Source organism: Trichechus manatus, unplaced genomic scaffold (genome assembly GCF_000243295.1).
Source record: "Trichechus manatus latirostris isolate Lorelei unplaced genomic scaffold, TriManLat1.0 scaffold00001, whole genome shotgun sequence".
NCBI lineage: Eukaryota > Metazoa > Chordata > Mammalia > Sirenia > Trichechidae > Trichechus > Trichechus manatus.
The window spans coordinates 8,330,168-8,357,424 of record NW_004443937.1 but is presented as its reverse complement, the minus strand read 5'-3'; the positions used below and the strand labels follow the sequence as shown (position 1 = coordinate 8,357,424).

Below are 27,257 nucleotides of genomic sequence, written 5' to 3'. Positions count from 1 at the left end.
GAACAGGACAAGGAAGCTGCCCTTTGGGCTTTTGGTGAATGTTACTTTCAGGATGCTATAGCTGATGCTGGGAATGCAAAACACTCTGAAATAGAAGGCTTGAACAAATATGAGATGTTCCTTGAAATGGTGTCAACATGATTTCCCCTTTCACTCAACAATGTGTCCGGGGAGCTCCCCAAGGCACCAGGCACTTTGCTGGGACTTAATAGATGAGAAGTCAGCCCTTGCCCCACCCTTTCCATGTATTCCAGATTGTAGAAGACAGAGGCACACCCAGAAAGATCCTAGAGGCCAATAAAAAAGGACACTCCTGCAATCTGACATAAGCAACCTGAAATTGTGGGAAAGGCACAGGCCTGGAACCTAAACTCAGCTTGAACACTAACCCACCACAGGCCCATGGGCACGTTCCTTACCTATAAAATGAGAAGGCTGGTCTACATCAGGGCCTGTTTCTGTATGGCCCATAAGCTAAGAATATCTTTTACATTTTTAAATGGTTGAAAAAAAATTCAAAAGAATACCTTGTGACACCTGAAAATTATATAAAATTAAAATTTCAGTGTTCTTAAATAAAGTTTTATTGGACCATAGCCACATTCGTTTATATATTGTCTATGGATACTATAGGAGCCCTGGTGGCACAATGGTTAAGTGCTCGACTGCTAACTGAAAGGTTGGTGGTTCGAACCCACTCAGTGACTCCGCAGGAGAAAAGACCTGGCAATCTGCTTCTGTAATGATTACAGCCTAGGAAATCCTATGGGTCAGTTCTACTCTGTTTCATTGGGTCCCTATGAGTCGGAATCAACTCAACAGCTCCTAACAATAACAATATACATACTATACTGTCTACGTGCTATCAGGGCAGAGTTCACTAGTTGCAACAAAGACCATATGGTCTGCGAAGCCTAAACTATTTACTCTCTGACCCTTTACAGAAAGTGAGCTGACTACTGGTCAAGTTGATGAGGTTTTAAACCTTGCTGTGCATTAAAATCCCCTGGGAAGCCTGTTAAGTAGAGAGATGCCTGGGCTCAGCCCAGCTAGTCTGATTCACAGGGATGAAGTGGGGTCCAGGTGCGTGCATTTTTATCAAGTTCCAGAGGCAATTTTGGGGCACACCAACATTCGGGAGTCACTAAATGGCCCCTTTCAGTAATTTAAACAGCTCAGGTTGATTTTCTCTAGACTGTCCCTTTAAAATCATAGGAAACCCAGCTATCAAGGCAGAGTTTCTGGGAAGGTCCCCCTTTGTTTTTGTTATTAGGTGCCGTCGAGTCAGTTCTGACTCATAGCGATCCTATGTATAATAGAACAAAACACTGCCCGGTCCTGTGCCATCCTCACAATTGTTGCTATGTTTGAGCCCATTGTTGCAGCCACTGTGTCAATCCATCTCGTTGAGGGTCTTCCTTTCTTTCACTGACCCTCTACTTTACCAAGCATGATGTCCTTCTCCAGGAACTTCCCGCCTGATAACGTGCCCAAAGTATGTGAGATGAAATCTCATCATCCTTGCTTCTAAGGAGCATTGTGGTTGTGCTTCTGCCTAGACAGATTTGTTCGTTCTTTTGGCAGTCCATGGTATATTCAATATTCTTCACCAACACCACAATTCAGAGGCATCTATTCTTCTTCAGTCTTCCTTATTCATTGTCTAGCTTTTGCATGCATATGAGGTAATTGAAAATACCATGGTTTGAGTGAGGAACATCTCACCTTCAAAGTGACATCTTTGCTTTTTAATACTTTAAAGAGGTCTTTTGCAGCATATTTATCTTAGCCAGTGAAAAGAGGTCAAGCTAATGCTCCAATTTCCAGGGCAGTTGCTGAAGCTGGCCTGGATGGATGGCCTCATCAGAAGGGGTGCTGCAATGAGGAGACGGGGAGAATCTATCAAGAGGGGCCCTGAAGAATTCAACATTTTGTAATTTGAAGAGTACAAAGCATAGCTCTACTCTGACACGCATGGGTTCACCATGAGTCGGAACTGGCTCCATGGGAACTGGTTGATAATTTGAAGAGGCCAATGGTCTCACTTCTAGTTTTCATGCTGTACAGGTAGTCCCTGACTTACAACATATTACAGTTAAACGATGAACCGTACTTATAACCGTCTTTTTTTTTTTTTGGTACGTTTTATTATTAGTGATATGTACTACAAACAATGCTGCAGCGTGTAATTTGCTGATGTTATCATTCTCAGTTGTTCACTCACAGATGTTCAATGTTATGATTTACTGTTCAAAACACTGCTGTATAGCAAGCAATGATGAAAACTAAAAAAAAAGAGGTATTTGACTTACATCAGAACCAACTTACGATGGAGTCACTGGAATGGAACCCCGTCATAAGTTGGGGGCTACTTGTATTCTCTGCTTCTCTCAAATCAAGGTTATTGCCTACTCACTGAAGTCAGTGAAACGCTAGGCAGAGACATTTTAAAAAATAAAGCTATTAGAATAAAAGAAAAAACTCTGTCAGACACTGTATTGGGCTCTCCGGAAAGGGCCTGGTTCTAAGGTGATCCGTGTCTGAGTCATGGAGGCATGTTTTCCCCTGTAAGAGAAGCTACTCTGAGTGGCAATTTAGCATCCTTTAAGTTTTGCCTGTTATGGAGTGAATTGTGTTTCCCCAAAATATGTGTTGGCATCTTAATCCCTATACCTATGGATGTAATCCCATTTGAGAATAAGGTTTTCTTTGTTATGTTAACAAGGCCATATCAGTGTTGGATGTGGCTTAAACGTCATCACTTTTGAGATATAAAAAGAGCCGATTAGACACAGAGACAAGCAAGGACAAACTGGGGAAGACAGAAGCACACGTGAGGATCGCCAAGGAACCAAGGAACACAGAGGCTACGGAAGCTGAGACAAGGATTTTCTCCCAGAGCCGACAGAGGGAGCTTCCCCTACAGCCAGTGCCCTGAATCCAGACTTCTAGCCTCCTAAACTGTGAGGAAATAAATATGTGTTTGTTAAAACCATCCATTTGTGGTATTTGTTACAGTAGCACTAAGAAACTAAGACAGGGCCAGACTAGCAAGGAGAACCCCCAAGGCCATCTGGAAAGCAGGAAGCTGAGGGATGCTGGGGAACTTTCCTCTGTGTTTTCTTTCATGATCTATTTATTCTGAAAGTCCTGCTCTTGTCTTCACTCTCTGCTGTCCTCTCTAAGTAATTCTACTATTCTATGTGAGGTTACCATTGCTAAGCATGTCAATCAACAATTTGATTACATACATTCTGCCTGAAACTATGGAATTGTAATGGCTGAAGGGGATCCTAGAGCACATCAGCTCTACTGTTCCCATTTTTCAGATGGGCACTCCGAGGCTTAGAGAAGGGAAGTGCCTTGTTCAAGCAGAGTTAGCACAGGAATTCGAGTCTGGTAATTAATAGCTGTGGGACTTTTCTACTAAACCAGGCTGGCTGGCACATGGATCATTTAAATATCCTTCAAACTATTGTAGAGCATGTGAACTGGAGCAGAAAAATGGTCTGACATGGTTTCCCCTCTAAGAGTTTGGGTTTCTGTGACCTCTTGACTTCAGTATGGCAAGGATTTAGCCCCTATTAAAATGGAAAGATCAAACCCATTGCTGTCAAGTTGATTCTGACTCATGGAAACCCTATGGGTGTCAGAGTAGAACTGTGCTCCGTAGTGTTTTCAATGGCTGATTTTTTGGACGTATTGCCAGGCCTTTTTTCCAAGGCACCTCTGGGTAGACTCAAACTGCCAGCCTTATGGTTAGTAGCCTAGCATGTTAACAGTCTGCATCACCCAGGGACTCCAAGTCTCTATTAGGATTGATCAAACCAAAGAGGACACTTGATATGCAGGACCTGCCAGCTGCAATCTGTATTTCTCAAAGACAAACTCATTTGACTTTCAAATCTGTAGCAAGATGGCAAGGAGATGTAAGGATTAAAACAATGCAGGCAGATTTTGTTTTGAGCCATGAGGAACAAGGTCCAGAATGGCCCTCCTGCCATAAACAACAGAAAACCAGACAAAGTATCTTAAACAACTGGTTTCAGATGTTGTACAACAGGCAGCACAGGATTGTGATCCTTGAGAGAAGGGAGAACCTTATTGAACTGACATGGTACATTTAGAGAACATTGTCCCCCTGCCCCAAGAATCCTAAAAGGAGACCTCCTGGCAGTCTTCAAAGAGCTGGAGAGGAGTCAGCATTGTTCTAGGTGACCCTGTCGGGAGATTCGGGACCAAAAGATTGAAATGAAAGGGAAGCCGACTTTCCTCAAGGCCAGAAAGAGCTCTCCTGGCCAAGATTAGAAGTGTGGAGACTTCCCCATCATGGGAGTGTTTTCACTGAAGGAGGAATTTGTGCAGGGAGTGGGAGCTTGGAATGGCTGACCTTGAAGGTTCCTTGCACCCAAAAAAGTCTACGGGCTCCTTTGAAGTCGAGGATTATCAGAGAATGGAGTCAAGGAGTGGTCTTATGCTTTGAAAGCTCATACCACCACCAGCTGCCGTAGAGTTGATTCTGACTTGTGGCAACCCCATGTGTGTCAGAATAGAACTATGCTCCGTAGGGTTTTCAATGCTGATTTTTTGGGAGCAGATCACCAGGCTTCTCTTCCAAGGTGCCTCTGGGTAGACTTGAACGGCCAACCTTTTGGTTAGCAGCTGAGTGCATTAACCGCCCAGAGATTCCTTTGTGAGTTCATTGCCCACAGTATTACAGAATGGTTAACAGCATGAGATTAAGTTTCATGCAGACCTGAGTTAGAAGCTCACCATTTAGTAGCCATTTCCCCATTACCCACCATCAGTTTCGTGATTTGTACAATAGAGAAACTAGTATTTACTGCCTAGGGTTATTTCAAGACTTAAATATAAAAGGTTGAGCTCAGCTCAATAAAAACAAGGTAAATAAACACAGTACAAAAATATTTTTATAACTGCCATCTCACAATAGAAGCCAGCATATCTGAGAAAATACCTCCTAAATGTTGTTCCCCACTGAGTGCCCAAGGCAAAGCTTTGGCAGTGGGGACAGAAGCTCCTTGGTGGCTACCATGCTCTATAGAGCTCAGCCTCTCCCCCAGGGTTACCGGGAACAGTTGTGCACTGCACAAGTCTAGGAGCTGCCATCCACACAGATGCTGCTGTGAATGATACCCTGGAGTTGTGCAGTGTGGTAGCCCTACCCTTTGCTGTCAGAGTCTCGGGGAATTTGTATTAAAAAAAAAAAAGGGAAAGAAAAACTCTGCAAATCAAAGTGCAGCTGGACCTATGGCCCACCTGCACAGATGTGAGCTCAGGGTTCTGGTTAGTAAGTACTATGTACAAAGGACTTTGATTTCTCTCCCAGGGGCTGCTGTTAGGTTCAAACCCACCAACAGGGATAATGGCGCAGTGCGGGGAGATCAACCCTATCCAGCAAATCCTACGACAGACAGACACTTCCACTCCGGTGCACAAAGCACCAGCTAGCTACTGCTCACAACCTCCCTGTGTAGTCCTGCTGGGATGGGCTTGGCAGCCTCAACCTTGACACCATTTACAAAGCATTGAGTTCCTTCTAAGGAGCCCTGGTGGTGCAATGGTTAAGTGCCTGACTGCTAAGCAAAAGATCAGTGGTTCGAACCCACTAGCCACTCCAAGAAATAGCAATCTGCTCCCATAAAGATTACAGTCTTGTAAACCCTATGGGGCAGTTCCACTCTGCCCTACAGGGTTGCTATGAGTTAGAATCGGCTTGATGGCACACAACAGTAAGTTCCTTCTTTATCTTTGCTCCCCAAAGACTTTTTTCTTATTTCTGAAATAGGCTAATCCTTGGCACAAATGTTTTGTGCTTGACTACTAACCTAGGGAGTCCTGGTGCAGCAGTGGTTAAGAGCTTGGCTGCTAACCAAAAGATCAGCAGTTCGAATCCACCAGCTGCTCCTTGGAAACTGTATGGGGCAGTTCTACTGTGTCCTATAGGGTCGCTATGAGTTGGAATCATCTCAAAGGCAATGGGTTTACTAACCTGTAAGTTGGCTGTTCGAACCCACCCAGCCATGCCATGGAAGAAAGGCCTGGTGACCTGTCTCCATAAAGATTACAGCCAAGAAAACCCTGTGGAGCAGTTCTACTCTGTAACACATGAGGTCACCATGAGTAGGAATTAACTCAATGGCAATGGGCATTTTTTTTTTTTAAGTAAGACTGAGCTAAGGAAAGCAGGAGAGCATTCCACTCTGGAGCCCTTCCTCCCTACAACGCATGCATCCTAAGCAGTCCCAGCAGAAAAGGACGACCAGCGTTCCCAGAAAGGACAGTCAAGAAATGAAGGCAGGCAGAACCCCCTCTGACCAAACCCATTACCTCCATGAATGTGGCTCAAAGCCTGAGCACGTCCCCTTGCATCTCAGACAAGGCACACCTCTTGCTGATTGCTGCTGGCCCAGGGACATCTGGAAAAGGAGACAGAAAAGAGGGTGTTTTCCTTCCAAACATCTTGGATGGAGATGCTTGACCTCTAGAAGACTTGGCATGGCAGCAAAAGGATTATGTGGGGTTCAAAGGGCTAAGGATGAATAAGCTATCACTTACTGTTTACCAGGAACAGAGCAGACAAGCTGGGAATGTGGCCAGAGGGCAGGCGAGTGTGGAAGGGTGGGTTCCTGCCCAATAAAATTGCAATGGGGCCCATTCCCAGTCTCCAGTATTCTCATAAAACACCACTGCTGCATGGAAACACTCACCCCCGACCCATTCCCCTGATCCACTTGTCACCTCAATGGAATCTTCCAGCAAGTGTCTCCTCTCCCTCATTTATTTGCGATTTACTGATAGGGTGTGATTAAACCAAAGCTACAGGCACAAACAAATGTTTACAGTGCCAAATGTTTAGAGCTTGAAGCATAACTTAAATATTTTACCAAAATGTTGTAAATCCCAGGAGCATTTAAAATATGGTCATTCTTTGTAAGGAGAAGAATGCATGAGGCAGGTTCTATTATTGGTTACCGGCTAGAGGTAACAAAAGTGCACCAAGTGCTCTGCTGCTGCTCTGTTTAGACCCTTGCTCTCAGATGTGGTTCTCAGACCAGCAGCACCACTGGGCCACTTGCCAGGAATGCAGAGTTTCAGGCTCCCAACCCTACTGAATCAGAATCTGCATTTTAACTGAATTCCCAGGAGATTTTTCTTTTGTTTTGTTTTTTTGCTTTTTTTCCTCCCTCTATTATTATTATTTTTATTGTGCTTTAAGTGAAAGTTTACAGTTCAAGTCAGTTTCTGATACTAAAATTTATACACACATTCTTATGTGACCCTAGTTGCTCTCCCTATACTGTGACAGCACACTCCTCCTTTCCACCCTGGATTTCCCGTTTCCCTTCAACCAGCTCCTGACCCTCTCTGCCTTCTCATCTGGCCTCTGGACAGGAGCTGCCCATTTAGTCTCATGTATCTACTTGAGCTAAGAAGCACTCTCTTTACAAGTACCATTTTATGTCCCATAGTCCAGTCTAATCTTTGTCTGAAGAGTTGGCTTTGGGAATGGTTTCAGTTCTGGGCTAAAGGAAAGTCTGGGGGCCATGTCTTCTGGAATTCCCCCAGAAGATTTTTATTACATGAAAATTGGAGAAGCAGCAGGTTGGCTGTATATGGATCTGCTGGCTGAGGAACTCACCTAACTCTCCCTTAGGGTTGGGAGTGGGGATGACTTGGTATAGGTGTGCACATTTATTATATATATATTTCACCAGAAGTAGGGCTCAGGAAACTAGTAGAGGAATAAGCTCTTCATTCAACAAACATTTCCTTGATTTATTTAACCACTGATTTAACATCTACAATATGTCAAGAGACCCTGGGTGGTACAAACAATTGATGTGCTCGGCTGCTAACCAAAAGGTTGAAGGTTCAAGTCCACCCAGAGGCACCTCAGAAGAAAAGTCTGGCTGGCAATCTACTTCTGAAAAGTCAGTCATTGAAAACCGTAAAGAGCACAGTTCTACGCCAACACCATGGGGTTGCCATGAGTTGGAATCGGCTCCACAACAACAGGTTTGCTGTCTAACACATATTAATAGCTCAGGATCACATGTATTTTGAGGGAAGCCTGTTTATGTTTGTGCCTGTTCAGTGCTATATTCATGCTTAAAGTGGAAAACAAGATGATGTTCACCATCAACTCATTCTTAGCTGGGGACCTTTCATCAGCAGTCAGAACTTGGCTCCCTAAGGCCACTGGCAAATAAACTTGCTAACTTCCACCTCTTTTTCTTGACTCTTTGACTTCTACTAGTGGAAATAGAGTGATCCCTCCATACTTAATTTCTGAGTGATTAAGGGGTATTTTGGGAGGTATAGAATTTACAACTACCACTCATTTGTCAATTTGTCATACTGTGGTAGCTTATCTCTTGCTGTAATGCTGGAAACTATGCCACTGATATTTAAAATACCAGCAGGGTCACCCATGGTGGACAGGTTTCAATGGAGCTTCCAGACTAAGAGAGACTAGGAAGAAAGGACTGGTGATCTACTTCTGAAAATTAGCCAATGAAAACCCTATGTATCACAACAGAACATTGTCTGACTTGCTTGCTTTGGTCATGTCATCAAAAGAGATCAATCACTAGAGGAGGGCATCATGTTTGGTGAAGAAGAGGGCCAGCGAGGGTGAGGGAGACCCTTGGTAAGATGGACTGGTTGACAGCTGCAAGGATGGACTCCAACATGCTCGTGTGTGAGGGAGAGCCAGGACTGGGCAACATTTCCTTCTGTCGTATATCAGGTTGCCATGAGTTGGAGTTAACTTGATGGCCGCTAACAACAACAAAATTTATGAATAAGACTTCACTGTTGGATCAGTTCAGATATACCCAGAAACAGCAAGGCCTCTAATCAGAAGAGCTGTGCAAAAGCATTCCATAAGCAGCAAAGTACCCCGCACGCTGGGGCATTATTGCTGTTCTAAGGAGAGGCTGATTTTACAATCATCCTACAAAGGGATTAATCCTGATGTTCAGCCTGGTGAGTTTAGCTGCAATTCCGTCTGCTGGCTCAGAGTGTGGTTTAGAAATAGAGGAGTGATGTAAGGCAGCCCAGTACAGCAGACCACTTGTCTGTGATGTGGGGGCCTGGCCTTATGGTGCCAATTCTGACATTTATTAGCTGTGCAACTGGAGGCAAGTCATTTACTCTCTCAGCCCAAGTTTCTACTCTGTAAAACTGGCCTGAGTCACAGCTGCCTAAATTCTGTTTTGCAGAACACTCATTCTGTAAGATGTTACAAAGTGGTTCATAGTATGTCAAAAAGGATATGATTAAATAAACATGGAGGGCACTGGATTCTGAAGGGCTTCCCAGAGCCTTTAAAGTACCAACCTGTGCTAGAAGCAAGAAGGGAGGTTGAGAGGAGGCAGCTTTTCAAATTAAGAGACCCAGCCTGGGGGGTCTGACAGGTCAGAGTTTTAGTCCCAATTCTGCTCTTTTCTTCTGCTTGTTGCTGTGGCCATTCAGTTAGCCTTGACTCACAGCGACCCCATGCACAACGGATTGAAATGCTGCCTGGTCCTAGCCATCCCCACGATGGGTTGGGGATCGAAACATTGTGATCCATAGGCTTCTCATTGGCTGATTTTCAGAAGTGGATTGCCAAGCTTTTCTTCCTATTCTGTCTGAGTGTGCTGAGTGGGGAAAATGACTGTTCTCATTGAGTCTCAGTTTCCTTATCTGTTTCCTGGGGATAATAAGAAGCCAACCCGCCTCATCAAGTTATTGTGCAGTTTAATGGGATGGTGCATGGAAAGGACGTGGCACTTACTGCGCACCAAGGGTTGCTGTTGCTACATCTTACGAAAAACAGTTCAAGAGATCCTGACTTAGATGTTCTCAAAATAGTTTTTTTCAGCCTCAGAATTTTAAGGGACTTCAGGTGAACTATTTTTCTAGCTGCAAGCCTCATATACTTTCTTATTCTCTACTTCATTTTACAAAGAAGAAAAAGTAAAACAAAAAAATTAAGCTTTTCTTTCAGCCCTCACACTCGTTCCATACTTAATCATTAACTTACTAAGCTACACTACTCCTAGACCTTTGGCCTTAAAGAGACCTGCTACCTATCACCTGAAGAAAACTGACATTAAAAAATCACAACAAGCCCAAGGAAAGAATGATGCAGTCAGACAAGTGATGATACAGGACTTCCAGCCTTGTTGGGCCATGACAATAATCCAAAGGTAGATTCGGGAAGTGGAGAGGTGGGCCTAGTCTCCATTCCTGCCTGTTGGGTGGTTCCCATGGTGACAGAATTCCGTGAGAGAGAAAAATAAATGGGCTTTGCAAGGAAGAAATAGATTTGAGCCATCAGACCACACTTCAGCCAGTTTCCTGGCTTTTTAACACAACAAATAGTCATTTGTCTGCTACTTGCCATTCACCCAGGTCCCAGAGAGACCCAGCAAAAATGATGGTATTTTTTATGGAAAAGGGGGAAAAAAATCAGCCAGAAACAGTGTTTAAAATGAGATACTCGATTTATAAACAGTGAGTTTCTCTGATGTGGATCTATCTCTGCTGAAAGAACGCACATGGCCTCACAGTAGCTGAGGAACTATCACTTAAAAAAAGGTTTCTTGGAATGCAGCATCTATTCTGTCCTTTTTCCTGAGGGAAGGAAAAAAAGGTTTTGACAATTTTCTTTGGCTCAGAGTAGTAAGATGCATTTCCTCTGATGTTGCTGTCCAAGTGAATCGTGTCAGGGACTTAAAAGGAATTGGTCAGCCTCAGAGCTCCCTGTGGGTGCAATGGGTAGGGGCAATGCTTCCTGGGTATCTTCCCTCCTTTCACCCTTTGCCTTCAGGTGAAGGTGAGGATAACAAGAACCCCAACGGAAGCCTTTAAGTAGAAAAAGTCACCAATGGAGAATTGAGATAAAGAGGAATCTGCAAGGGGAAATTCAAGATGGAGTTAACTCGGTGTTCTCATCTGAAAAATGGGTTAGCCCTGTTTTTTGTCCCTCAACAAGGCTGTTGTAAGCATCATGTAAGACTAATAGATTCTTTGTAAAGTGGAATGAATCATTATTTCACTGTTGTTATAAAAAAACTTATCCTACACTTGGAAATAAGGCAGAAAGATGGGTGATGTGTCCTTTAGATGTTATATGGTGGCAAGCCCCATATCCCCACAGAATTATCTAGAGAAATATACTTTGTTCTACACCAAGACTTGGTGAAGTTACATGTAACTTTGTCCAGTAGAGATACAAATAATGTTTGTCCTTTTCAAAAAGATAACCCCAAAGGTTATGGCTTATTGTCCTGCAGGGTATTAACCAGTTGCATAAACAACCCATCAGTCTTGTTCTAACATTTCTTTTTTTTTTAAGTTGTACTTCAGATGAAGGTTTACAGAACTAGCTTCTCATTAAACAGTTAGTACACATATTGTTTTATGGCATTGGTTAACAACCCCACGACATGTCAACTCTCTCCCCTCTCGATCTTGGGTTCCCTATTACCAGCTTTCCTGTCCCCTCCTGCCTTCTAGTCCTTGCCCCTGGGAGGATGTACCCGTTTAGTCTCATTTTGTTTTATGGGCCTGTCTAATCTTTGGCTAAAGGGTAAACCTCTGGAGTGACTTCATTACTGAGCTAAAAGGGTGTCCGGGGGCCATACTCTCGAAGTTTCTCCAGTCTCTGTCAGACCTGTAACCTGGTCTTTTTTTGTGAATTAGAATTCTGTTCTACATTTTTCTCCAGCTCTGCCTGGGACCCTCTATTGTGATCCCTGTCAGAGCAGACGGTGGTGGTAGTCGGGCGCCATCTAGTTGTGCTATATTCAGTCTGGTGGAGGCTGTGGTAATTGTGGTCCATTAGTCCTTTGGACTAATCTTCCCCTTCTAACATTTCTTTATTACATTTTCTACAAATGCTTAGCTCCCCTCATGCTTTTGGAACTTGTCTGAACATCTTACTGGTTCCTTCATTAGCTAATGATTTGAATAAAATCTTTGAAAACTTTAAGTTTATATTTGCATGAGCGTCATAATTTTCACTTTTTAAAAGGGATATCTAGTATCATCACATGCCCTTATTACTATACGTGGGTTTATTTTTTGAGCTGGGGTGTTCTGAACTGACACAAAAATATATTCAATTGGAACTTGTCTTTTACAGATAAGCTGTGGAAGCATAAAGAATAATAACTCTTTGCCGTTGAGTCAATTCCAACTCATAGCAACTCTATACAACAGAGTAGAACTGCCCCCTAGGGTTTTCAAGGAGTGCCTGGTGGATTCAAACTACCAATCTTTTGGTTAGCAGCCGTAGCTCTTAACCACTATGCCACCAGGTTTTATGTATAAGCGTTGGTATTGTTAAAGATTATTGGTCAACATGACTTGTTATCTAAAAAAAAAACCTTCCATGGGTTGTTATTATTTTAGGATTGTAAATGGCAGTACGGCAGTTTAGGGATGACTATTCCATATATAATTCCAGTTCTTTTCTGGACCTTCTTGTAACTTTACTCCAACCTACACCCTCTCCACCCTCACTCTACCTTCCCTCCTGGATCCTCTTCCAGTTGCCGTCAAGTTGATTCTGACCCATGGCGACCCCATGAGTGTCAGAGTAGAACTTTGCTCCACAGGCTTTTCAATGGCTGTGACATTTTAGAAGCAGGAGCCCTGGTGGCACAGTGGTTAAGCACTCAGCTGCTAACAGAAAGGTCAGCAGTTCAAACCCACCTGCTGTTCCGCGGGAGATAGATGTGGCAGTCTGTTTCCTAAGGATTACAGCTTTGGAAACTCTACAGGGCAGGTTCTACTCTGTCCTATAGGGTCACTATGAATCAGAATTGACCTGATGGCAACAGGTTTTTTTAAAAATTTTTTTAATTGTCTAGTGCTGCTACAAGAGAAATATTGCAAGTGGATGGCTTTAACAAACAAATTTATTTTCTCACAGTTTAGGAGGCTAGAAGTCTGAGTTCAGGGAGCCGGATCTAGAGGAAGGCTTTCTCTCTCTGTTGGCTCTGGGGGAAGGTCTTTGTCTCTTTAACTTCTGCTTCCTGGTTCCTTAGAGATCTCCACATGGCTTAACATCTATCTTTCCCCATCTCTGCTTGCTTAATCTGCTCCTTTATATCTTGTAAGAGATTGACTCAAAACTCACCTTATGCTAATTATGCCTCTTTAACATAACAAAGACAACCCATTCCCAAAGGGGACTATAACCACAGGCATAAACCAAACCAAACCAAACCCACTGCTATCTAGTCAATTCCTACAATAGCGACCCTACAGGACAGAGTCGAACTGCCTCATAGGATTTCAAAGGCTGTAATCTTTATGGAAGCAGACTGCAGCATCTTTCTCCTGCAGAACGGCTAGTGGGTTCAAACTGCCAACCTCTCAGTTAGTTACCAGCTGACCACTTAACCACTGTGCCACCATGGCTCCCCAACTACAGGCTTAGAGGTTAGGGTTTACAACACATATTTTGGGGGGACACAATTTAATCCATAATAGTAGTCAACAGATGATGAATGACAGTATTTCTGAGTGAGGTGAAACAACTTGTCCATTCAGAATGCCTTGGACTGGAGCTCCAATAGGGTATGGGTCTCCTAACTCTATGCTTAAACCAGTAAAACCAGTTGCTGTGGTGTGGTGTCGGTTACGTGGGAACTGATCCAGGCTTCTTGCATGGAAGGCAAGAATTCTACTACTGAACCACGAGTGCAGCCACAATCAGTGCTGGGAAGGAGGAAAACATTGTGCCATGTGATCGCACTTTTACAGGGGGATTTGTCTTGGATGTGTACGGGGGGCAGTGTGTCTCAAACTGTAGTATGCATATAAATCACCTGGGGATCTAGTTAACATGCAGATTCAGGTTCTCTAAGCCTGGGAGGAGCTGGTATTACATAGTTCTACCACCCTCCCAGGTAATGGTAATGCTGCTGGTCCGCAGACCATGCTTTGAGTAGTGAGGGGCTACACCAGGGGCTCCCAAACATGCCTGGGGGGATCTCCTAAAACTTCCAAAGCCCATACCGTACCCCAGAACAATTTAGCCACAATCTCTGGGGAATGGGCTCTAGGCAGTAGCATTTTTGGAAGCTCCCCAGGTGATGTCAGTATGCAGACAAAGTTTGGAAACCACCAGACCTCCCCATTGGACCCTCTGCTGCCCCAACTTGGACTTTAAGGATCTCGGCTCATTGGCTTAACCGCAATTCTTCTCAAGCTGCTCGTGGACCACCATTCCCTACAAGGAGAGTTTTCACAGCAGCAAGTCTGACTTTTGTTGTTGCGATTTCATTTTGGTCATTTCCAGTCTGCCTCACAGGCATTCGTGCCAAAGGAAGGGACTCTATTTAACAGCCGGACAGAAGGGAAACCATAGCCCTTCCTCCTTCTCTAAACTTCACTGGCTGACTTCCCTGGGGGCTCTCCTCTGCCAGCCCCAGGTCAGGGGTGGTGCCCCAGCCTCAAGGCTGGCCCGTCAACAAGGAAGAGGGTAGAGTCCCAGGCCACCAGGGTCAACAGGGGAGCCTGAGGGACCCCAACCTGGGAACACTTAAGGCCAAATGGTGACAAGCTGCATGGCCATGGAAAACTTTTTTGTTTTTCTTCTTAGGAAATATGACCTTTTTGGGGAGTGACCTGGCCTGCAGGGCTTCTTTCACTTTCCCCTCAACAATTCCGGGGCCTTGGCAGGGATCTGGATTTCTCCTATTTTGTTTGAAACTCTCCAATGATTAAAAAAATGAGTTGCCAAATCAGGATTACAAACACTTAACAGAGTAATGGAATCTATATACCCCCCAATACAATAGCTGTCCGCACATAACTTAAAGTCTAGATTCATGCCCCTTCCCGAATGTAAACGCTCTGCCCAACAGGTCCTCCCTGTGACATGTCCTTTGTACCCTAAAAGGTGGAGGTGAGGGGATGGGAACCTATTGCTGGGAGAGGCAGACACACACAGACTCTTTGTATTCTGTTTACTCTTAAACATCAAGGTGACTTTTTGCATCCTATTCCATAATGCACTTTTTTTTTTTTAATATAGCATGAATGCCTCCCTATCTTCCTCCCTCCAATATTTAAGTAAAACTGTTGCTCTGTGTTTGTCCTCTGACTTCTCCCTCACTCCCCTCACCACTGATGCTCACACACTGGTTTGGGAAGATTCAAACCAGGGCTCTATACGTTATTGTCAAGAGAAGCCTGTCTCTCCAAATATGAGATGAAAGAGTGGGGCTTCTCGCCCAAATTCTGGAGGATTCTGTCTTTTATCCCATCAAGATGACTAGCTTAGAAGATGGCAGCGACAGGCTATGGGGGCAGTGGTGGTTCAGTGTTAGAATTCTCACCTTCCACGCAGGAGACCTAGGTTTGATTCCCGGTCGATGCACACCATGTGCAGCCACCACCTGTCTGTCAGTGGAGGCTCTTGTGTTGCTATGAAGCTGAACAGGCTTCAGCAGAGCTTCCAGACTAAGACAGACTAGGAAGAAAGGCCAGGGTGACCTACTTCTTAAAATCAGACAATGAAAACCCTATAGATCCCAAGGGTCTGGTCCACAACCGATTGTGGGGATGGCACAGGACTGGGCAGCGTTTTATTCTGTTGTGCATGAGGCCACCATGAGTTGGAGGCCGACTTGATGGAAGCCAATCCTGGTGGTGCAGTAGTTAAGAGCTACAGCTGCTAACCAAAAGGTCGGCAGTTTGAATCCACCAGGCGCTCGTTAGAAACTCTTCGGGGCAGTTCTACTCTGTCCTATAGGATTGCTAAGAGTCAGAATCAACTCAACCATAACGGGTTTGGTTTTATGGGTTTTGATGGAAGCCAACCACAGCAACAAGAGACAGGCAGAGGATCGTGCAGAAGTGGTTGGAGGGAGTCTTTCTCCTTACTTGAACTTCTTTTCACCACTGTCTGACCTGTGTCCTCTCTGATGACATGGAAATCAACCATGGAAACAGCTTTGGAGAAAAGTGCCTCCTAAAACCGTGGTAAGTCTCAGCAAAGACTTCATCTACATAAGTGGTCATATCCGGCAACGGTGTGGTAAAGATATTCTCCAGGAGGCTGTGCGCGTGCATATGTATGTGTCCCCAAAGCTATGTTTTCTATGCCACATTGCTCCTTTGGCTTTTGTATTCTTCTGTCTGGACAAACGTGGATGTGAAAAATCCTTTCAATTTAAAGATCCTTTTCCTGAATTGTGTAGTGAGGATGAAAATGCACAGACTAAACAAACTGAGATTAGCTCTACTCCACTGATCTAGTATTTAGAATTCTATGGATGAAAACTATTTTTTTTTTTTTTTAATTTTGTTTTTAAAGATCAAGCCTACTTAAAGCAACAGAACCGGAAACATAATTGATGGGTGATGACTGATTGCAGGAGTGACTGAGTTGTCAGTGCTTAAGAGTAAAGATTCTATTATTTTTCTTATTAAATGGTTTGTGTGGATTAAATTTATCCCTCGTACGGGCAGTGGTTGAGAGTTAGTCTGACAGATCTATCTTGAGATGCTAGGAGTATTTGGTATCCCGAATAAAGTTTTAAGCAAATGCTCAACAAAAGAAAATTTTTGCTCTCTGTAAGACGTTTTTTTTTCTCATCTCTCAACCTAGTTTGTCCAGGTTAAAGTCCAGGAGGATATGGGTTTAGGACAAAACATACCTATTCTCCTGTCTCCCTCTCTCAACATATTTAACAGGTAAAATGAAATTAAAACCAGGGTAGCCATGAAGGAGAAATGGATCTCAGAAGCCCAACGCGCTGTCTTGGAGCATGTGAAAGGTTGGAGGGAAGCAGGGTTGTCCTAGACACTTCGGGGATGGAGGTAAAAGGAGCACATTGCTCCTGTGTCTCACACACCAGCTGTCTCTGGAGGCCACCTGTGATCAGTTAGCTGATGAGCATGCCCCTGGGGCAGTTATGGAAAATTCCAACCAATTCCTCCCATCACTTCCTCAGGCCAGTCTTTGAGTTACCTAGAATTCTTGCCTTCCATACTGGAGACTTGAGTTCGATTCCCGGTCAGTGCACCTCATGAGCAGCCACCACCTGTCTGTCAGTGGAGGCTTGTGTGTTGCTATGATGCTGAACAGGTTTCAGTGGAGCTTCCAGACTAAGATGGACTAGAAAGAAAAGCCTGGAGATCTGTTTCTAAAAGTCAGCCAACGAAAACCCTACAGATCACAATGGTCTGATCCGTAACCAGTCGTGGTGATGGCTCAGGACCAGGCAGCGTTTCATTCCACTGTGCACGGATGCCGTGAGTAGGGGGCCTACTCCATGGCAGCTAGCAACAGCAAAAGACAAGGTCCCCACCACCAACACGCGTAAGCTCCTATATCACCGTATATAACACTTTATGGAATATTTCTTACACTTGTAATCACTTGTTTACTTCTGTCTGCCCCACCAGGGGAGGGAATTTTTGAAGATTCCCAAGGCTGACATCGCATGTGAACAAAAAGGGTTAATCCTGCTATGCAAACAGAGTAGAAAAGCAAATCCATATGTGGAAGGGGAAATATACAATGAAAGTTTCCTCTGTTTAAGACAGCCCCTGCCACCCTTCCCCCAAACCCAGCCAAGGGCCAAGCTTTGCTGCATTGGGGCTAGTTCTGGAAAGCAGTAATGCCCAGCCCCAGGGCTATGGAAGGTGTAAGCGCATGGAAGCCTGCCTTTAGGTGGCTGCAGATGGTGCTGGTTATAAAACTGTACCCCACTCAACAGCTGATCCCCTTCTAAGCTATCTGTTGATAGGGGGAAGGGCAGTCTGGAGATTTCCTCCTAATTAAAAATTCAAGATTATTGCAATTAAAGTTAACTCTGTTATCTGGCATGGTTGGAAACTGAGTCCACTAGTAATTTCTATCTCTCACCACATTATTACTCAGCAAATATGGAGTAGACACTGTCAGTTCCCGGCTAGCCAAGATAGAGGATTATCTATCCCTTCTGCTTTTGCTTCTTTCTGTCTGCCTTTTTGATAATTTTACGTTTTAAAAAATTTTTTTTAGTACTTTCATGAAGAATACGCAAGAGGCACTAAGACTCAAATCAGTACATTTTTCAAGGGTTTGCAACTCTTGGAAATGTCTGACATAGGGACATTTTGGACAGAAAAGCTATAGCCATCCCATGAAATAATTAGCATGGCTGGGCTCCCTCTCCCACTTGGGGCATTGGCAAAACAAAAAAACTCAAACCAGTTACCTTTGAGTCAGCTCCAACTCATGGTGACCCTGTGTGTGTCAGAGTAGAACTGTGCTCCACCAGGGTTTCCATGGCTGATTTTTCAGAAGTAGATCACCAGACCTTTCTTCTGAGGTGCCTCTGGGTGGACTAGAACCACCACCCTTTCAGTTAGAAGTACATAACCATTTGCGCCACCCCATCCAGGGACTTGGCATTGGCAACAGCCCTTGAAATTGGGTAGCCTGGACATAGTTACACAAAATCTACTTCATCTTTCAAGAGATAGGGTTGGGGTTTCTTTGAATAAGAAGAGTACATAACAAGGCAAAAAGTTCCAAATTCTAAATATAGTGATTGATTACTGGGCAATGGGATCTGTGCGATGGCTCACGGAAAATGATTAAGTTTGCAGTCCTGGCCTGGGACATGGACTCCTTTGTTTAATGTTGCGTTGGCAGGGTGAAAATGATGATGACTGAGGAGAAGGAAAACCAGTCTGCTTGGCCGGCAGCTTCTTGCTGATAGCTGATGTTGACCACGAAGTTGTATCCAAAGCAGGTCCACAAATCTCATGTATAAAGGACACCACTGGACTGAAGTGATAGGAATTTAAGACTGAACGAATATTTTCCTTTGACACCAGTTCCCTTTGAACTAGCTACAGACAAGGCTCTGGTTAAAGTGAGTAGTGAATTGCACAAACACAGACAAAAGCAATACCCGCTGTTGTCAATTCTGACTCATAGAGACACTTTAGGACAGAGTAGAACTGCCCCATAAAGTTCCCAAGGCTGTAATTGTTATGGAAGCAGAGTGCCACATCTTTCTCCCATGGTGCGGCTGGTGGGTTCAAACCGCTGACCTTTTGGTTAGCAGTTGAGCTCTTAACCACTGCGCCATCAGGGCCCCTTGACAAAATCAGTAGAGGGGGAAAACCATTATTCTCTCATGCTTTTGACAACTGCCCAAGTTTCTAAAAGAAATTAGTTCATTATTTAAGGGCTTCCTGCTTAATTAAAATAGCCAGTGGGAGGGGAGCTCCTACCTCCCCTCACCTTCTGACTTTTTATTGATCTTTGGAGACCAGTTAGGCTTCCAGAGTGTGGTTCATGTTTTCATCGACTATGCAATGGACTCTCAAGGGGCAAGAGCTGACCTGGCATTTCTGGCCAAATTAAGTGTTTCCAGAGGCAGTTGTGTTTTTTTCTTCCTTGGGTATGTCCTGGCAGCTTTTGGGAAGATGCAGTAAAGCCACCAGCCTCACCATAAGCCAGAAGTAACCCAATCCCCTGGGAATCTTGTGCAGAGATTTACCAAACAGCTTGGGGGAAGTCAAGATAAATAAAAATAAAGTGCCTATAGGGAATCCTTATTCCCCCTCCCCCATTTCCTAAATGAGAACAAGCTGTTGGTGTCCCCAGGCCTAATATCTTCAGGTTACACTTGGAAATTAAAATCTAATTGGTTCCATGGTTCTTAGTTTTTTGCTTTTACTAGACTCCTTCTCCAGTATAAAACTGCAAGCTCAAGGCTGGCAATACTTACTTATTATACCTCCCAGTTTTATAAGACTCTCCTGATTTTAGCAGGCTGCTGTCTTAAGAATGTTTCCTATAAGGATGGAATTTGGTATGTGTGTGTACGTGTGTTTGCGTGCATGTGTGTCTGAATCCTTAATTTGCAGCATTACTGATCTTTCCAAGGATAACACACTTTTATTGGAGTTAATTTTGGATATGTGGGAGACTTAGCAAACCAAGTTGGAGAATTTTTAATCTTGGCCCATCTTCCTCCCCCTTGATATCTTAAAAGCAAATATGCTGTGTAAATGCACAGCACTGTTATTACAAGTTTGAAGGCTTTGCTTATGCAAACGCTTTTTGCTGGGAATCTCCTGCCTAAATTATTCTTAGGTTAACTTATATGACAATGGATGCATTGAGAGAGGGGGGCGTGTGTGCACGCGTGTATGTGTGTACACACACACACACACACACACACGCAAAGGGACTTCCTTCAGCCAACACTGGTGTCTTGTAGGATTAAAAAAAAAAGAAAGAAAGAAACAAACAAGAAGTTTTTCTGGTTTAAAATAAGCCTTCTTATAAATGGCTCCCCTCTTCTCTGTTTCAACTATCATATATTTTTAAAGGAAACCCTCGTGGTGTAGTGGTTAAGAGCTATGGCTGCTAACCAAAAGGTCGGTGGTTTGAATCCACCAGGCCCTCCTCGGAAACCATATGGGGCAGTTCTACTCTGTCCTGTAGGGTCACTATGAGTTGGAATCGACTTGATGGCAATGAATTTGTTTGTTTTTTAATGTTTTTAAAGGGAGTCCCTGGATAGTGCAAATGGTTAACATGCTCAGCTGCTAACCAAGAGGTTGAAAGATTGAAGGTTTGAGTCCACCTAGAGATGCCTCGGAAGAAAGGCCTCAGCAATTGAGAACCCTATGGAGCACAGTTCTACTCTGACACATAAGGGGTCACCATGAGTTGGAATCAACTCAATGGCAACCGGTATGCTTTTAAAACTAATATTAAATGCACTTTTTAGATCAAATAGTTCATCCTTTCCTTGATTTCCCCTCCCCTCCACACAATGTTCTAGTTGCACATAGTACATATAAGTTGAATTCTGCTTTTAAGAAAATCTGACACAATAAAATCAGTTTCTCAGAACTGAAAAGACCTTAAACAGTATTTAGGCCGAGCTTTTCTAAGCCTAGTTTTATGAAACAGAAATTAGTGGATTGTCATTCACTTTGCAAATAATTAACCTTCAAATGTTCACTTTTGAGAGCTCCTCTACAACAATTAAAATGTAAAATTGGACCTATAAGGGCCAAGTTACTTTCCAGGAAATCCTCTCTTGAGTAAATTTTGAATTATTCACTTAACCATATGGTCCAAGAAAGATGCCAGATTCCTGCACACCTCTGAGCCTTCCCACATGCACTTCCCTCAGCTTGGACTCTTGCCCTCCCTGTTTCTCATCTTAGAAACTCCTCTTTGTCCCACTGTTAGAAAATTGTACCTCACATTTCTTCCTAGTCCCCATCATGATGGTAATACTTTCATTGTGTGTATAACTGTTTAATGTCTGTCTTTCCTACTAGACTGTAAGCAGGAAACTGTAACAAGGGCAGGGTCCCTGGGTGTCTAGTTCAGTGCTCTATCACCAGCACCTGGAAGAATGCTTCACTCATAGTTGTTGTTAGTTGTTGCCGTCAAGTCACCTCCAACTCATGGAAACCCCATGTATAACATGAAACGTTGCTCAGTCCTGTGCCATCTTCATGATCATTGGCATGTCTGTGTCCTTTGTTGTGGCCACTGTGTAATGCCTTCAAACATGGGGGGCCCATCTTCCAGCACTATATTGGACAATGTTCTGTTGTGATCCATAGAATTTTCAATGGCTCATTTTTGGAAGTAGATCCCCAGGCCTTGTATCCTAGCCTGTGTTAGTCTGGAAGCTTTGCTGAAACCTATCCACCATAACCTCGCTGGTATTGAAATATTGGTGGCACAGCTTCCAGCATCACAGCAACACGCAAGCCACCACGGCACGACAAACTGACAGACAGGTGGTGGCTGCATATATTAGTTCCGCAGTAAACATTTGTTTGAATAGCTTCTCTTACACCACTTTCATGTTTGCCTTCTATTAATGCTTCCTGACACATCAAACGCTAACTCGTGTTAGATATTCTACACCCAAGGCTGATGACTGCAGGAGTAGTTGGAAGAAAAAAGAACAACCATTTTCTCTGGTTTCCAGAATTCTAGCTCTTCCTAGTCTTCGCCTGGCCCCTATGACGACCCCTTCTCTGTCGCTCTCAATAGCTCCCCTCTCTCTAGCTTCTAGCTAGAATTTCTGGCATTGTCTCTTCTTCTCTCCTCTTGATTCTCAACAAACTCTTCCCTTGTGAATTAATCTATTCGCTTGGCTTTAACTAGTGTCCTCCAGCTCTCACCTCACCTCCAGGAGTGTTTGTAGCTCCTAAAAATCTCTTTGTGGATCCACCACCAGCAGCAATTGCTGTGCAGTCGATTGCAACTCATTGTGACCGTAGGAGTGTCACAGTAGAACTGTGCTCCATAGGGTTTTCAATGGCTGATTTTTTGGAAGTAGTTGGCCAGGGCTTTCTTCTGAGGCACCTCTGGGTGGATTTGAACTACCAAATTTTTGGTTTGCAGTGGAGCACTTAGCTGTTTGCACCATCCAGGGACTCCCTCTTTGTGGATAGACTGGTGGAACTGCTCGTTTATCTTCTTTGCTACCCAGACCTACTGGCTTTCCTGTGCTCATGGTATCCCTGTCCATCTAGTCACTAGAACCTGACATCTGAATCCCTGTCAAGTGCCCAAGGCAAGGCGACTTGGAGAGACGTGCTTTTCTTACTGACTTGTCACAGCTGGTGTTTCCTTACTGAGTGACCCCTTTCTAATTTACGTCATCCCTTCTGTGATGTACCCCAGTGTCATGGACTGAATTGTGTCCCCCCAAAAATGTGTGCATCAATTTGGCTGGACCATGATTCCCAGTATTGTGTGATTATGTACCATTTTGTAATCTGATGTGATTTCCTTATGTGTTGTAAACCCCATCACTATGATCTAATAAGATGGATAAGTGGCAGTTATACTGATGAGGTCTACAAGATTAGATAGTGTCTTAAGCCAATCTCTTTTGAGATATAAAAGAGAGAAAAGAGCAGAGACACATGGGAACCTCAAACCACCAAGAAAGCACTGTCAGGAGCAAAGCACATCCTTTGGACCTGGGGTTCCTGTGCTGAGATGCTCCCAGACCAAGGGAAGACTGATGCATCACAGGGACCTTCCTCCAGAGCCAACAGAGAGAGAAAGCCCTCCTCTGGAGCCAGAACCCTGAATTTGGACTTGCAGCCTACTAGACTGCGAGAGAATAAACTTCTCCTTCTTAAAGCCATCCACTTGTGGTATTTCTGTTACAGCAGCACTAGATGACTAAGACACCCAGAATGTAGGAGATGTTCCCCAGATTAACCCAGTCCCAGCTCACCCTGATAGGAAAGCCAGTTCCTTACCTTCTGGAAGATGACTCACAAGAGAGAGAAAATCAGGCTTCTCTAGAGAGTCAGAATGTAGTACTGCAGGTTTCTCCATGCACAAGCACTGGGAAATTGGGAACCTCAGGCCAATCCCTGAGAGTCACTAAGTATTGAAGACTTTCCATGGCATTTCTGGTCTTGGCTCATTGCTTTGGGATGTCCCTTTATCCTCTCTTGTCTGCTCTTGAAATGATATGCTGACATAGTACTGGGGGAACACAGATCATGTTGGAGCATGAGAAGTTGAACCTGAGCCGTGGCTACTTTATTTACTACCTGTGTGACCCCAGGCAAGAGATTTCTGCTTTGCAAGCCTCAATTTTCTTATCTATAAGATGGATCAGAATCTCCATTGGCTCCATGGGGTTGTTGTAAGGATCAGTTAAGATAATGGATATAAGATGTTTCGAAAACTGTGAAGCGCTGTAGAGATCTGGGATGATCCAACTTCAGATGTTTAGGAAATCCCATGTTCCTCCTTTGCGAACGTGGCCCTCAATACACCGTCTGTGTGGTTATTTACTTAGCAGTTTTCTTAAACAAATTTCTTTTAAAAATCTTATTTGTTAAAAAACTTTATCCCTAAAGTATATAAAAACAGAAAGCAACCATTAAAAAATATGATAAATATAGAACAATATCATTAAATTCCAACTAGATACCCTTGCCTGTTGAAGGCTCTGTGCATGGGCACTGACTGCTCTCCATTTGTTTAAAGGGAAGTTGGGCAAGTGTTCATGAGGTGTTAAGGACATTTTAGCACCAGGTGGAGACTTTCCCCTTGACATAATCAGAAGGATGTAAGAACTGAAAAGGGAGAAAGCTTCTGACTAACATGGCGTACTGTTGTTAATGTCTGTGTATCAACTAAATTCATCTAACGACCAACAAGATCATGGTCCACATTTCTAGCACGCTATAAAAATGTTAGGTTAGAGGAGAAACGGTATAGAGGGAAGAGGGGGAGCCATGGATTGAATACTCCAGATTTAATTCAAGTTCATTAGTACTAGCTATGCAAATGTGGCAATTTACATCATCCCTCTGAACCTTAGTTTACTCATCTGTAAAATGGGGGTGGTGTGGGGATTAGGAAAAACCTACATAGCATAGTGACTGGCACATGGCCAATACTTGATAAAAAACAAAAAACAGTTGCCATTGAGTTGATTCTAACTTATGGCAACCCCATGTGTGTCAAAGTGGAACTGTGCTCCATAGGGTTTTCAATGGCTGAATTTCTCAGAAGCAGATCAGCAGGCCTTTTCTCCAAGGTGCCTCTGGGTGGATTCAAACCTCTAACTTTTCGGTTAGCAGCCGAACACAATCGTTTGCACCACGCAGCAGTTAACGCGCCTAGAGCAAGAGCAAGGCTTCTATTTTAACCCCGCACATCAAGGGCAAAACATGGTTAAAGTTTTTGGTGTTTTGGTTCTGAGGAGTGGGGAATGACAAATAAAACTGAGAAAATGTGTGGCCATTTCTCCACCAGCAAAGTAAAGAGGAGAATTAAAGTGATTAATTGGATCATTCAGATTTTTTTAAAAAGGGAAAATACCAACCAACAAATCAATTTCACTCAGCAGAACTCTGAATAGATTTATCTACTCTTTCAAGAGTGTTTGCGGTCACATGACATCAAGGGCTCAGCTAGAATTTAAAAGCAGTGACAGGTGTTGATACTAAGCATTTTTACAAAGGGAGTGCCAACTCTAAGTCTTCAGGATAAGAAGAAATATGATGGGCCCAGGCCTTTTCAGAATTTCTCGCCCTTCAAAGAGCCTAGATTTGGCAATGATTCTGCTACTTTCCTGAGTTTGCTTGACGTGGCCGAGGAAAACTCCTAAAATCTACGGGGATGAAACTTTTCCATTGGCCTTATTTTGGTATAAATATCCATCAAGGATTCAAAACTTCAAGTAGATATTGGTCCGAACCATGAGTGGTTTGAACTAAACCTCAGCCAGTTTTCAGCCCTCCCTCCTGCCTTGTCTCTCAGGAGGGCCAACTCATCTGAGATGTGGCTGCTGTTGTTCAGTGATCTTGGCCAAATGCCTCCCCACACTGTGGAAACCACTGGAGTTTGTTCTCAAGAGACTTCCAGCCAGAAATAGAGGGCCTCAAGGTTCAGATAAAGGTTCGAGTTAGTTGTTTGAAAAAAAGGAAATCAATCAATGCTTGGCTCGCCCACCGTTCTAAAGCCAATCCTTTTGTAGACACATTTGAAGGAGTGTAATAAAGCTTAGGGCAACACATCAAAAACTTAGGGCCTGCTTTGGAATGGTGCCTATACCTGTCACTTTCATTTCCTTTTCTTCTTAAGATCCCTCCTAAACCCTACCAAGGTGTTCTTCCTCCCCTTCCCCACCCCCCAGTCCTGCCTTGACAGTTCTGATTGTGGTTCCGAGTTAGAAGGTTTTCAAATAAGCAACATGTGTGGGGGCCCCCTGAGGGTACTTAAAGAGGTTAATGCCCTCACCTGCTCTATTCTATGTCTGTCTCATAACCCTTCCGTTCTCTCTCTTTCCATTTTTCTGACCCTCCGAATTCCTGGGCTCCGTCAGCAAGGAAAACAAAGCTGCTTTTAACCTCTCTTGATACCTTTTCTTCTCTCTCCTATTCCCTGATTATATTCTATTTCCTGTTCTTTCCAATAATATTATTGATCTCTTACTGTATGCCAGGCTTCCCAGGGGGGAACACAAAGATGAATAAGGCATGGTCCCTGGGTGGTACAAATGGTTAATGCACTTGGCTGCTAACCGAAAGGCTGGCAACGTGAATCCATCCAGAGGCTCGGTGATCTACTTCCGAAAAATCAGCCACTGACAACCCTATGGAGCACAGATCTACACTGACACACATGGGGTCACCATGAGTCGGAACTGACTCAACCACAGCTGTGTTTTTTTTTTTCTTCTTTCCTGTCTTTACAAATGGAGACGTCAGGCATAAAGGGAATATTATAGTACAGGAGTTAAATGGGCAGGGCAATGACTGCAGATGTTACACTCAGAAAATCAAACATCCATTCAGTGAGAGAGGGGAAATCCATGCTAGGCTAGGAGTTCAGAGGACAGAGTACTGGGTCTGAACTGATGGCGTCGTGGAGGACGGCACTGAGGAATGGACGGAGTGTGGGCCCACAGAGAAGGCGGCCCTCTTAGCCTGCTTGTGAGGAAGGAAAAGCGTGTTCAAGGAACAAATGGCAGATCAGTGTAGGGGAAGCAGAATGTAGTAGTGGGAAAAGGGACCCATCATTGGCTGCCCAGTTCAACTCACCTTCAAGGTTTTGGATGGGGTAGTCAGACCTAACAGTTTTAAAAGCCTTTCTGAACCTCAAATGCTATGAAACCCTGAATTCTATCCATAGCTTTTCTGCTAATTTGCTCTGTGACCTTGAGCAAGTCACCTAACCTTGCTGGATCTGTTCCCTTTTCTGTTAAACAAGGAAATGGACCTAGAGAATCGCAAAGGTTTTTTTTCCGCTTCTTAACAATTACTTCTAAGTGCTGAAATATGCAGTACAAGCATTATTTAAATAAGTGCATGATGATTTCCCCACAGATGATCTCAACCCTAGGCTGCTCCTAGGAAAGGTAGAGAGGCTGCTGTTGACAGCTGCTCTAATTATCCATGAGTCTTATTACAAGGTTGCGTGTTCCCCATGGGCTGTTTGAGCCTGTTGGCTGGGTAGGAGGATAGACTTGAGGAAACAGAGCTTTTCCAGGAAACCCTGCCTATTCTTCAGGTCCTTGCAGGCACAGGGGTGATTCCCATAATTTCATTTTCCAGATAACTGGCAGAGAATCTTCGGGGATTTTTTTTCCTATTTAATGTACCATATACAACTGACTAAAGTCAAGAACAATCATCCTAGTGGCACTTCGATATCCACACCATGAGTCTTTCACTGCAATCCTTACAAGATATCCTTT

The 27,257-nt window shown here is 43.8% G+C and overlaps 1 protein-coding gene across 2 annotated transcripts in view; it reads right to left on the bottom strand.

The window, feature by feature from the left end:
- LMCD1 (LIM and cysteine rich domains 1) overlaps positions 1 to 27,257 on the bottom strand; it is an 80,520-nt gene that overhangs the window by 38,020 nt on the left and 15,243 nt on the right. The window contains exon 2 of one of the 2 annotated variants that reach the window (XM_004368289.2): positions 6,352 to 6,440. The exons of the other annotated variant lie outside the window; for it this stretch is intronic. Coding sequence (XP_004368346.1) covers positions 6,352 to 6,440 — 89 coding nt within the window. The remainder of the gene's footprint in view (positions 1 to 6,351; positions 6,441 to 27,257) is intronic. 2 annotated transcript variants of the gene reach the window in all.